The sequence below is a fragment of the Ranitomeya variabilis genome, chromosome 5, assembly GCF_051348905.1.
Source record: "Ranitomeya variabilis isolate aRanVar5 chromosome 5, aRanVar5.hap1, whole genome shotgun sequence".
NCBI classification, from domain to species: Eukaryota; Metazoa; Chordata; class Amphibia; order Anura; family Dendrobatidae; genus Ranitomeya; species Ranitomeya variabilis.
The window spans coordinates 169,727,151-169,740,996 of record NC_135236.1 but is presented as its reverse complement, the minus strand read 5'-3'; the positions used below and the strand labels follow the sequence as shown (position 1 = coordinate 169,740,996).

Here is a 13,846-nt window from a genome sequence, read left to right as displayed (position 1 = left end):
TCTCCCTTCTTCCAATTTTTCCTATATTTCAGTAGAAAGCTTCTAAAAAATGTCTACTTGTTCTTGGTTGGGAAGTAGTACGTGTGTTCATACTTCCGTACGTTTAAAGGGAACCTGTCACCTGTTTTGGCCGCTATCAGATGTGGCCAGTGCCTTTCAGGACTTATCTACAGCATTCTATAATGCTGTATATAAGCCCCCGATCCGACCTGAAAGATGAGAAAAATAAGTTTTATTATATGGGGGAGGAGGGGGGGAGGGGCGGTCCAGTCCGATGTGTTTTGCAGGGCTGGGTCTGGCTCCTCCCATCTTTTTGCAACGCCGCCCTTCTGCTTGCTTCATCGCTCCCCGGCAACGTGCTCCGGCGCAGGTGTACTTATCTGCTCTGTTGAGGGCAGAGTAAAGTATGGCAGTGCGCAGGTGCTGTACCTCTCTAACATTTCCCGGCGCCTGCGCACTGCAGTACTTTGCTATGCCCCCAACAGAGCAGATAAGTACGCCTGCGCAGGAGCACCGATACAGGGGAGCGATAAAGAAGATGGGAGGCGTTGGACTCAGACCTTCTACACCTATCGGATCGGACCGCCCCCCGGGTGAGTATAATAAAACTTATTTTTCTTCACTTTCAGGTAGGATCGGGGGCTTATCTGCAGCATTATAGAATGCTGTATATCGGACCTGAAAGGCGGTGGCCGTATCTTATAGCGGCCAAAACAGCTAACAGGTTCGCTCTAACTATAGCCCAAATAAAGATCAAATGGCTGAGCCACTTTAATTTTGGATGACTTTTAGGATGTTTGCAGGGCAGCTGTAGGAAAAATATAGCTTTATATGCTGGACATTCAAGTGAAACATGTTCTACTGGGGTGAATCTGGTCATTATGTGGCAGCCTCTGTAATTGACACCTGTCAGACTTTTTTTTTATACTTTCATTCCCCATAAAATTGGCATTTAGAAGTTTTTTCTTTTCTTCATAAGATTGTGTTATATTGGTTTTTTTTGTAATTCCTCCTGGCAATGAATATTCCTTTTCTCCTTGTTAATGGGCTAAGAGCGGATCCCTACATACTCCGCCACCGTTCAGTCCGTCCTTCCCGCATCTGACTGAGTAGGGATATGCCATGTTGATGAGATTCCTAATGCTTCGTTGTCCATTTACTCATGCATTTCTATAAGGAAAAACAAAGGAATGTGAAAATGCAGAATTCCAAGAAAAAAATTCTCCAGAATTGTTATTTATGGTGAATACAAGAATGTACTAAAAAGGCAGGAGTCAGGAAAATAATTACTGTAGAATGTGTTTCAATTTGTAATGTGTGTTATGTCTTTTCCTTCTAGTCTGGGCAGCAAGGAGACTCGAGTAGATTCTTGTGCCCGTTCAGTGTCGCACTCTTGCTGTCTGTATCCCGAATACAAAGATTTGAGAAACAGGTAATATATCTATGGAAGGTTATTCTTCTGCTCACATAAATTATATTAGCACTGGCTGATTTTTGTTCTCCATTTTCATTGCTGTTCAGATATTTGATCTCCTGAAAAGTACTATATCCAAAGGCTTTAAAGACTTTCAGTTTCAGCAAGGCTCAAAATTTCTACGTGATTTAGTACCACAGCCGCCCAGCGTCTCCACAATGCTCCTTGAAATTGTGAAAAACAGGTATGGAATTGAATGAAGGATGCTTCTTCCAGTCATAAAAGTAGAGTTTAAGTTCCTGGCGATTAGTACAGAGGTAACCTCAAAATTACCTCAGCGTTATAATGAATGCTCTTCTTCAACTTATATTTTTGTTGTTAAACCTAGTACGTCATTCTGATTTTAAACTTTGTGTGGAAATAAAATGGTAAAATTAATGTGAAAAATATTTCAAATATATTTGTATATGATATTCTATATGTTCAGTCACCTAGCTTGCATTGGTATGACACATGAAGGCTAAGTGGGCATGATGTATAACACTACTTCTCAATTTGTGAGGAACTTCTGCAGCAAATAGCCAAAAAATTATAAAATGCCTATTAAGATCATTAGACGGTTTGATTGTGTGGTCTGTTCACATTTCGTTTCCATTGGAGGCAGATCTCGGAAGTGTGCCCCAACCTATACATTTTTTTTTATACTACCGCATATACTTGTGTATAAGCTGAGGCACCTAATTTTGCCATGAAAAACTGGGAAAACTTATTGACTCGAGTATAAGCCAGGTATGCATTGTCCCCTCATCCCTATCCTTGTATGCATGGCCCCCTCATCCCCATCCTGGTATGCATGGGCCCCTCATACCCATCCTGGTATTTATGGCTCCTCATCCCCATCCTTGTCTGCATGGTTCCTCTTCCCCATCCTTGTCTGCATGGTTCCTCATCCCCATTCTTGTCTCCATGGTTCCTCTTCCCCATCCTTGTCTGCATGGTTCCTCTTCCCCATACTTGTCTGCATGGTTCCTCTTCCCCATCCTTGTCTGCATGGTTCCTCTTCCCCATCCTTGTCTCCATGGTTCCTCTTCCCCATCCTTGTCTGCATGGCTCCTCATCCCCATTCTTGTCTGCATGGTTCCTCATCCCCATTCTTGTCTGCATGGTTCCTCATCCCCATCCTTGTCTGCATGGTTCCTCATCCCCATCCTTGTCTGCATGGTTCCTCATCCCCATTCTTGTCTGCATGGTTCCTCATCCCCATCCTTGACTGCATGGCTCCTCATCCCCATCCTTGACTGCATGGCTCCTCATCCCCATCCTTGCCTGCATGGTTCCTCTTCCCCATCCTTGTCTGCATGGTTCCTCTTCCCCATGTTTGTCTGCATGGCTCCTCATCCCCATCCTTGCCTGCATGGTTCCTCTTCCCCATCCTTGTCTGCATGGTTCCTCTTCCCCATCCTTGACTGCATGGCTCCTCATCCCCATCCTTGCCTGCATGGTTCCTCTTCCCCATCCTTGTCTGCATGGTTCCTCTTCCCCATCCTTGTCTGCATGGCTCTTCATCCCCATTCTTGTCTGCATTGCTCTTCATCCCTATCCTGGTAAGCATTGCTGTTCATCCCTGTCGTTGTATGCATGGTCCCCTCATCCCCATCCTTGTATGCATGGCCCCCTCATCCCCAACCTGGTATGCATGACTCCTCTTCCCCATCCTTATCTGCATGGCTCCTCTTCCTCATCCTTGTCTGCATGGTTCCTCATCCCCATCCTTGTCTGCATGGCTCTTCATCCCCATTCTTGTCTGCATGGCTCTTCATCCCTATCCTGGTATGCATTGCTGTTCATCCCTGTCGTATGCATGGTCCCCTCATCAACATCCTTGTATGCATGGCCATCTCATCCCTATCTTTGTATGCATGATTCCTTATCCCTATCCTTGTATGCATGGCCACCATGAAAAAAAGCATTAAAAAAAACCAAACAAAACAAAAACATCTTGCTTACCGTCCTTGCACGCCCTCACTGCATCTTGTTCCAGTGCCAGCAGCTCCTGCGGCGGAGCAATCGTGTCACTGCTCATTAAGGGATTGAGAATGGAGAGAGGTGAATATTCATAACTCTAAAATAGCGGGCACCCGTGATAGCCCGGCGGCTGCTGCTGACACTGTGCGCTATAAGAGAAATTAATATTCATTGCCAGGACAGCGAATGTTCATCTCTCTTCAGCAGCGGGCACAGTCTTTAGCCGCAGCATCCGGCTTCTGCCTCCTGTGACCCGCTGCTCCGCCGCACCCCTCCCCTGCCGTCTTCTGGGACAATGACTCGTGTATAAGCCGAGGGGGGGGGGGGGGGGGGGGGGGGGCAGGCATTTTCAGCACAAAAAAATGTGATGAAAAACTCGGCTTATACTCGAGTATATACGGTATGTCCCACTTCATAGGGAGGCATAGCAGGCTATGCTTTCTATATTGTGGTAAAAGGATGCTCTTTTGGCTATCATGGTGGATTATGGACAGTATTGTGTACCCTGGAAGCTTTCCTGAAGCACACGACCTGTAGATGCTCCACCATAGTGCCATTCCATTGCCACCTAATGTGAACAGCACTCAAATCTTCTTATATAATTTCTCATATAATGTAATACAACATTTTCTGTCTAGTGTATTCGGTTGGGATCATGTCACCCAAGGGCTTGTAGAGCTTGGCTTTCTCCTAATGGATTCCTATGGACCTAAAATAGTTCCAGGTGCAAAAATGTCAGAGGCGACACTAGGAACACCAAGTCAACAGGCCAGTCAGCTTGGATCCAAAATTTTACTAGAAACCTTCAAGGTAAAGTTGTTGTTGAATTTTCTTCCTATTCCTGTTCATTTAAAGGGTGTACAATGTTAACAGTGTTTTCATGTTTTTAGGTCCATGAGCCAATAAGGAGTGTGATTTTGGAGCAAGTTTTGAATCGAGTTGTTACTAAGGCAACTTCTCCCACAAGTCACTTTATAGGTGAATTGATGTTGTTTTTAAGCTCCTCATTTATGGACAGGATTAATAGGAAGCCCTGCAGGGAAGTCCAAGGTCAGTGCACAAATAATGGCTTACAATGTTTTTCAGATCTTTTCTCGGACATTGTATTTGCAACACCTCTTCTAATGCAGAATTTGTCCTCTAAGCTGATCGCCACTTTTGACCATCTCTTCTACTTACCGTTCGCCACCGTTCAAGGTCTTATTAAAGCTTTACAGGTATTACGGAGTCGATTTTCTTTGTTAAATATTGTTTACAGGAAAATGTACCAAACTTTGTCATTGGATATTCATATAACACTAGATGGTGGCCTGATTCTAACGGATCAGGTATTCTAGAATATGTGTGCGTAGTGTATAGCACAGCCCACGCAGTACATTGCGCAGCCCACGCAGTACATTGCGCAGCCCACGCAGTACATTGCGCAGCCCACGCAGTACATTGCGCAGCCCACGCAGTATATTGCGCAGCCCACGTAGTACATTGCGCAGCCCACGTAGTACATTGCGCAGCCCACGTAGTACATTGCGCAGCCCACGTAGTACATTGCGCAGCCCACGCAGTACATTGCGCAGCCCACGCAGTACATTGCGCAGCCCACGCAGTACATTGCGCAGCCCACGCAGTACATTGCGCAGCCCACGCAGTACATTGCGCAGCCCACGCAGTACATTGCGCAGCCCACGCAGTACATTGCGCAGCCCACGCAGTACATTGCGCAGCCCACGCAGTACATTGCGCAGCCCACGCAGTACATTGCGCAGCCCACGCAGTACAATGCGCAGCCCACGCAGTACAATGCGCAGCCCACGCAGTACATTGTGCAGCCCACGTTCTATATTGCGCAGCCCACGTTCTATATTGCGCAGCCCACGTTCTATATTGCGCAGCCCACGTTCTATATTGCGCAGCCCACGCAGTACATTGCGCAGCCCACGCAGTACATTGCGCAGCCCACGCAGTACATTGCGCAGCCCACGCAGTACATTGCGCAGCCCACGCAGTACATTGCGCAGCCCACGCAGTACATTGCGCAGCCCACGCAGTACAATGCGCAGCCCACGCAGTACAATGCGCAGCCCACGCAGTACAATGCGCAGCCCACGCAGTACAATGCGCAGCCCACGCAGTACAATGCGCAGCCCACGCAGTACAATGCGCAGCCCACGCAGTACATTGTGCAGCCCACGTTCTATATTGCGCAGCCCACGTTCTATATTGCGCAGCCCACGTTCTATATTGCTCAGCCACGTAGTATATAGCACAGCCCATGTAGTATATTGCCCAGCCACGTAGTATATTGCCCAGCCACGTAGTATATAGCACAGCCCATGTAGTATATTGCCCAGCCCACGTAGTATATTGCCCAGCCCACGTATTATATTGCCCAGCCACGTAGTATATTGCCCAGCCCATGTTGTATATTGCCCAGCCCACGTAGTATATTGCACAGCCCACGTAGTATATAGCAATGTGGGCATCATATCCCTGTTAAAAAAAAAAGGAAATAAAATAAAAAATAGTTATATACTCACCTTCCGGAGCCTCCGGATCCAAGCGAAGCCTTTACCGACTGTGCTCGTGCGCTCCGGTCCCAAGAGTGCATTGCGGTCTCGCTAGATGATGACGTAGGGGTGTCGCAAGACTGCAACGTCATCATCTCGCGAGATCGCAGCATGGAGCGGTTACCGGAGCATCGCGAGCGGGAAAGGCTGGTTCTGGATCCAAGGGCCGACGGACGGTGAGTATATAACTATTTTTTATTTTTTTTATTATTTTTAACATTACATCGTTTTACTATTCATGCCGCATAGGCAGCATGAATAGTAAAAAGTTGGTCTCACAGGGTTAATAGCAGCGGTAACGGAGTGTATGAGGCTACGTTCACACGATCCATTTTTCACTGCGGATTTTTCAGGTCCTTTTTCGGGAAAATCCGCAGTGAAAAACGGCGGTGCTTCTCTCTGCGGTTTTGTGTCCTTTTTCTACTGCGGATTCCACTGCGGGTTTCCAACTGCAGTTTCCTATTGGTGCTGTTGGAAACCCGCAGCGGAATCCGCAGAAAGAATTGACATGGTACTTCTTTTTTTCTGCAGGCAAATCCGCGCGGATTTGCCGGTGAAAAAAAGGATCGTCGGCACAGCGGTTTTTGTTTTCCATAGGGTAACATTGTACTGTACCCTGCATGGAAAACTGCTGCGGATCCGCAGCTGCAATTCCGCTGCGGATCCGCAGCAAAAACCGCAGCGTGTGAACATAGCCTTACACCGTGGCATAACGCGGTCCGTTACCGCTGCTATTAACCCTGTGTGAGGGCAGACTGGAGGGGAGTACGGAGCGGGCACTGACTGCGGGGAGGAAGGAGCGGCCATTTTTCCGCCGGACTGTGCCCGTCGCTGATTGGTCGTGGCTGTTTTGCCACGACCAATCAGCGACTTGGATTACATGACAGACAGAGGCCGTGACCAATGAATATCCGTGACAGACAGACAGACAGAAGGACAGACAGACAGACGGAAGTGACCCTTAGACAATTATATAGTAGATTAGCGATGGTCTTTAAACTGGGACCACCACCGGATGTAAGCATGAAAGAATCGTGGCCGCTTTGCTAGCACTCTCTTAAGTCTTAAGGCAATTCAAGTATTTTGTTTTGGTGTTCACCTTATGGAATAAGTATTTTTAGATATTTTATTCTTGTAAAAATGCACATGGCAATACCAAACTTCATTTTTCTCGGAGCCTTCATTGGGAGACACAGTAAACCATGGGTGTATGCTGCTGCCACTAGGAGGCTGACAGTAGGCAAAAAAAATTGGCGGCTCCTCAGCAGGTTACACCCACCAACTGGCACAAAGCTCGTCAGTTTTAGCTAAGTGTCAGTAGAAGGGACATGGGCAGCTGCACAGGGGCCCAGGAGAACAGGGGGCCCGATCAGCTGCTGAAATATCTTGCTCTCTCATAGAGCTAGTGGCAACATCTACACTAAGAGGAAGGGGGGCGCGTACCTGAGTCTTTTTTTTCTGTCAGAGAGGGGCTGCACTCTGCAGAATATGTCAGGAGAGGCCCCTTCCTCTCCTTTGAGTTGATGCTGCTGCTCGCTCTATGATGCAGGAGCCCAGACTCCTGGACACGCCCCCGAGATCCATGGACACGCCCCCGGGATCCATGGACACGCCCTGGGATCCCTGCCCCTGCCCCCGGGATCCCTGGCCTGCCCCCGGGATCCCTGCCCTGCCCCTGGGATCCCTGGACCCACTCCCTGGACACACCCTCGGGATCCCTGGACACGCTCCCGGGATCCCTGGACACGCGCCCGGCTTCTCTGCCTCGTGCAGGCAGGAACAGGCCTGGTAAGTATGGCTGATCTCTGCCAGTCCTGTCTCCTGCCTCCTCACTGCCTCTGACTGCTGCTGGGAACAGCCTCAGAGCAGACAGTACATCTGACACCTCTGCTGCCTCCTGAGCAGTTCTGACAACTGAACTGCTTAATGTTTACATGAGCTATCACATCAATCCCCCTGCCCCTGATGCTACCTGCACCCCCTGTACTGAGGGGGGTTTATTGAAAAACTACTGCACTGGCCCATTCAGAAGTTGGAGCTGCAGTGTGAATGCTGCCTGACTGGACTAGTGCAGCCATTGCACAATAAAGACCCCTCAGTACAGGGCTGGTAAGTGGCTACAGGGGAAGGAGGGTGATGTGTTGGCCGATGTTCACATGGGTCAGATACCTGCCAGAACGTAGAAGGAAGGAGGAGAAGTGTCAGATTCACTGACTGCTGGGAGGCTGTTCTCTGCCGCTATCCGAGGTAGTGAAGAGGCAGAAGGACTGGTGACAGCTGGAGATCTGAGCTGATGGAGGACTGAAGATCACCAGGATGGAGCTTCTGGAGATGGAAGAATGCACCTGCCAGAGGGACGACATATGTATGTAAGTAAGTAAGTAAATAAATAAATAATCTTTATTTTTATATAGTGCTAACATATTCCGCAGCGCTTTACAGTTTTGCTCACAATCTAGAATCCCTATCAGTATGTCTTTGGAATGTGGGAGGAAACCGGAGTACCCGGAGGAAACCCATGCAAACACGGGGAGATCATACAAACTTCTTGCAGATGTTGTCCCTGGTGGGATTTGTACCCAGGACTCCAGCGCTGCAAAGTAACAGTGCTAACCACTGAGCCACCGGCTGCCCATAATAAAATGTGTACAGACTTGCTATCATCTCTGTCTATTACCATACTTCTGTGCACCTGTTTGTAAAAGTCTCTCTCTATATATGTGTGTATGTATGTATATATGTATCTGTGTACTGTGGTTGTCTGTGGGTGTTGGGGGTATACACACAAAGATAATCACAGTATACTATAAATATGTATATATGTACCGTATGTATGTGTATTGGTACCTGAGTGTACATTAGTTATCTGCGTGTGTATAATGTGTATATACACACAGTCATGTCCGAAAGTGTTTTCATGTATCGATGTGTACTTTGGTTATCTGTGCAGGTGTGTGTGACACTGATACTAGTCAATATATTATATATATATATATATATATATATATATATATATATATATATATATATATCAATATATACTTTTACCTTGTAATGTCTTCACATCCTGTTCCGTCCAGATGTGTCCGGATCCCAGAATTCCAAGCGGTGGAAGTTCACCGACCTCCATATTGGGACACTCAAATGATGGGTGTCTCGATATGGAAACTGCTGGGGGGTACCAGCCTCTTGCGCGGTACCACCAGCTGAACACCTTCGCAACACACACACAACCGTATGCACCGTACACACACACACACAGACACACACACAGTATACGCTGTATGTACCACACACACACATGCCGTATGCAGCCTCTTGTGTGGTACCACCAGCGGAACACCGTCGCAACACACGCATGCCGTACGCACCACACACACACATACATACACTGTATACGCCGTACGCAGCCTCTTGCGTGGTACCACCAACGGAACACCGTCGCACCACACACACACTGTATACGCCGTACGCACCACACATGCACACCCCCCCCACACTGTATACACCGTACGCAGCTTCTTGCGCGGTACCACCAGCGGAACATAGTCACGAACACGCCGTCACCGGGATCAGCTGAATGATTCACTGACCGCTTCCATTTTTGTACAGGAGTGCATGCGCTGTTTTAATGTGACCGCTGCTATCTGTCTGCACAAACATGGCGGCGGTCTGATTTACTGCGCAGGCGCAGTGAATCATTTGGCTTATCCCAGATGCGTGACGTGTCTACAGGCAGAGGAAGCTGGTCACATTAAAGGGGTTTTCCCATGAACGAAAGTTCATTTTAAAAATTGTCTGTGTCTGACCGTGTACGGAGCATACCACATCTCTTGGGCAGGGGAGGAAGCAAAAGACAATACTGACATTACAGCAGGGGATCACAGAGGATTTCTTTTGTCAGGTAAAATATTTCACTTACTCATTTTTAAACAATATTGTACCTCACAAAATGTATCCTCTGCGATCTCCTGCTGTAATGTCAGTATTGTCTTTTGCTTCCTCCCCTGCCCAGGAGCTGTGGTATGTTCGGTAAACGGTCAGACAGACAATTTTTAAAATGAACTTTTGTTAGTGGGAAAACCTCTTTAAAATGCAAATATCAACGCCAATATGGCTCCTCCTAAAAAGTGCGTCAATGACAATGAAAGGAAAGCAGCAAAGGTGCAACGTCGAAGACAACAAAGGGCAAATGAGACTCTTGAAGAGCTATAGCATCGCTGGGACAAAATCAATGCATATAAGCTTAGGCGTCAAGCACATGAGTCCCCTGATGCAAAAGTCATTAGATTATCACAGGATGCCATTAGGCAACAACAGCGCCGCAAACATAAATCTGCAGTCTTAACAGCAATACCATGCTCACAAGATGACCCATTGAAACCAGCACACCACACCGCCGAGTCTACAACTTCAAAGTGTATGAGGTTAACTAAGAAGGCATTTTCCCAACGCAAGCTACTTCAGGAACAATGTCCATTGGCCTCAGCAAGAAGACTGTCACACTATGAAGAAGCACACCGTCTACAGCGACAAGCTGAAACATAAAGCCAGAGAGAAGTGCGACTACAACAGCTACGACAAATCAACATCCGCCGGCAAATAAGTCACATACAATAGATACAGGGATAGATAAATATATAGACATAGATAAATATATAGACTTAGATTATAGAATAAAATGTGTTTTTTTTGTCCTTATGTGGATGCAATGTAAATTAAAGTACCTTTGTCATAAATTTTTCCATGTTAATAAAATGTTACCTTTACCTACTTTGCTTTCATTTTAATACAGGGGGAGGGGTGAGTGCACATAGGAAAGAAGAGACACAGGAGGGGAGACATTTCAAACGAGAGTACACATGAGGGAAGAAGACAGCACAGTGTGGAGAGAGAGCAGACAAGGGGGAGAGCACATGGGGTACACAGGTCAAAGAAGAGATGACATGAGAGGAGAAGACAGCAGATGGGGAGAGAGACAGAGCACAGGGGGATACAGCTCAAACGGGACAGCACATGAGGGGAGAACACAGCACAGGAAGGAGAGAGACAGCAGATAAGGGAAATAGCACATGGGGTAGACAGGCCAAAGAAGAGAGCACAGACGGGAGAAGTCAGCACATGGGGAAATAGAGAGTGGATATGTGGGTGAGCACATGGGGGGAGAGATTCTCAACGCTGCAAAGCCTGCCCCCATTGTGACATTACCGCTCTCTAGCATCGGGCCTCCATCTAGTGTGTGTGTATATATATATATATATATATATATATATATATATATATATATATATATATATATTAGTACCTGAGACACTAGACAGTATGTGTAAAGGTGAATATCACTTAACGTGGGTTTCTCGGGGGCAGACAAATTGCCAATGCAGCTGCATCGGGCCCAGAAGTGGAGTGCGACCACTGACCCTAGCGAATATTTCAGCTCGATCTGCATCCTCGGACGCACATTCAACTGAAACATATTGCAGCGCAGGTGATCTGCCAGTTCCACTGCAGTAGACACCACTGACCAATTTGCATCCATCATCAGAAGAGGACGCTGGGTGGCATGGGAACGGAGAAAGGTGAGTAGAAGCAAGGTTTTTTCACGTGTTGCAGAAGAACAAGACAACTTATCATTGAAATGGGCATGTAGCGCTATGCCCGACATGGTGTCCCCTCCTCCCTCCATGCAGGGACACCAGCTTACCGGCTCATGGCGCTGTCCCCAGCATGTTCCTGCCTTTTCCCTCCACTATGCGCCCTGCACTGTGTCCCGACGGTGTGCCTAGGGTGCCTGTGTGCGTTCTCCCCTGTTCTAAAAGGGGCAGCACGCGCACATGGTAAATGCTCCAAGCAAGAGCTGGGAGGCATTTAGTTAAATGTGTGTTCACTTGCAACGTGTCTCCCAGGCAATAGCTTGGAGACATCTTGTATAAAAAGCACCCTCCCCAATAGGGTGCCTGAGCAATCCCTATAGTTACAGTAGGAGAAATAATTATTTGATCCCTTGCTGATTTTGCAAGTTTGCCCACTGACAATTACATGAGCAGTCTATAATTTTAATGGTAGGTTCATTTTAACATTGTGAGATAGAATATCAAAAATAAAATCCAGAAAATCACATTGTGTAAATTATATAAATTTATAAACAGCTGTCTTTAATGCAGGTAACAAGGTGATTAGGAGCGTCTAACTGGTCTGTAGGAGCCAGAACTCTTAATGGTTGGTAGGGGATCAAATACTTATTTCTCACTGCAAAATGCAAATATATATAATTTATACTATGTGATTTTCTAGATTTTATTTTTGATATTCTATCTCAATGTTAAAACTAACCTACCCTTAAAATTATAGACTGTTCATGTGTTTGTCAGTGGGCAAACTTACAAAATCAGCAAGGGATCAAATACTTATTTCCCCCACTGTATGTTAGGTGGTTGGTGTGTTTGCAACTGTATGTTGCCAGGTCCCACATCCCTAGTCTGATAAAGTATCCCATACCCTGTGTACTGTTATTAGTGCTCGCTCCCTGTGACTGCTTCGGCTGTGTCAGTTTCTTGAAATCGCGTCTGTGGTACCGATACCTTCCCATCCCTTATTAGGTAACGTCCTTTCTATTTATGTATGGTGCTGTACTTTATTAAATAGCGTCCTGTTATGTGGAGCGCCGTCCATATTATTACACAGTATCATCGCTTGTCATCTACAGCACCGTCCCTTACATTGAGTATTCACAGCGCCCTCTCTTTATTGCATAGTGTCCTCTTCTGTAAAATGACAGCTGATAGCGCAGCATCTGACCAGAAGACCAGTCCATCAGCCGCATCTGTCACAAAAGATTTCACATGCTCCGTCAGCCATCATTTCAGTTTATATCTAACAAGAATAAAGAACAGAGAGGTATAAATAACAAAAATAACGATATGTAAGAGACAATGCCATACATAACAAGAGGGAACTAAGTAATAAGGGACGGCGCTATACATAAAGAGAGGTCACTGTGTACTAAGGGGCGGCAATATATATAATGAGAGGAGACTAAAAAAAAAAGTATTATCTGTAGCTTGGTTGCCATAAAAGGAGGGGGCCCTAGATACATTTCTTGCACAGGGGCCCCAAGCTGTGTCCGCCCCTGAGAAGGGAGAAGCGGTCCCAGACCCGTCTCTACCTTTTAATGCTTTGTTGTTTTTAGTAATCTTTTCCCCTTTTTCTTTCAGATCCATAGTTGAAGGAAACAGTGGAATGTGTCACTCTGTTATCCCACTCGTGGCCAAGCGAACAGTGTGAAATCTGTCACATTGCCCCATCTCAGGTCTGCAGGGCAGGACCCTGACGCATGAAGAGAGTTTAGTTGACCAGGTGGATGGTCCTTGCCTTCTCTCTCCTGCCCACTTGTTCTCAAGAGCGAGATGGCGTCAGGATCAAAGACCGTCCATGAACTCATGATGCGATCCAGAGGTGTCAATGGCTGTTCACAGTTGCATTTTGAAGAGGGAGTTCAAGGTACCCCCCCTTTTCCTCTCTAGGTCTGCAGGCAGTGGCAGTAGAGCAGAGTTGGAAGCGGGATACTGTCAGAGTGCCTTCACCGTTGCAGACCCCCCCAGCCTACATTAGGCTACATCAGGAATTTAGGCCCCGCCTTGCTGCTGCCTAGCCGTCAAATGAGACCCGCCCACCTCCCAGTGAAGCTGCCCAGACCTTCCGGCCACTAAATGATCCCCAGCGTTCTCTTTTGTGGCTCTAGTCCCGCTTTCCTACTATCAGCGGTCCTCTTGTTCCCCGCTAATCACAGTCGCGTGGCTAATCACACACCCTTTTTCTTGACTCCACTTTTTTCTTCACTCGG

The 13,846-nt window shown here is 46.9% G+C and overlaps 1 protein-coding gene across 4 annotated transcripts in view; it reads left to right on the top strand.

Annotated features, from left to right (window-relative positions):
- FANCI (FA complementation group I) overlaps nucleotides 1–13,846 on the top strand; it is a 126,420-nt gene that overhangs the window by 38,918 nt on the left and 73,656 nt on the right. For all 4 annotated transcript variants that reach the window (XM_077263478.1, XM_077263480.1, XM_077263479.1 and 1 more), the window contains exons 11-15: nucleotides 1,340–1,432; nucleotides 1,522–1,658; nucleotides 4,078–4,249; nucleotides 4,330–4,417; nucleotides 4,526–4,656. In XM_077263478.1, coding sequence (XP_077119593.1) covers nucleotides 1,340–1,432; nucleotides 1,522–1,658; nucleotides 4,078–4,249; nucleotides 4,330–4,417; nucleotides 4,526–4,656 — 621 coding nt within the window. The remainder of the gene's footprint in view (nucleotides 1–1,339; nucleotides 1,433–1,521; nucleotides 1,659–4,077; nucleotides 4,250–4,329; nucleotides 4,418–4,525; nucleotides 4,657–13,846) is intronic.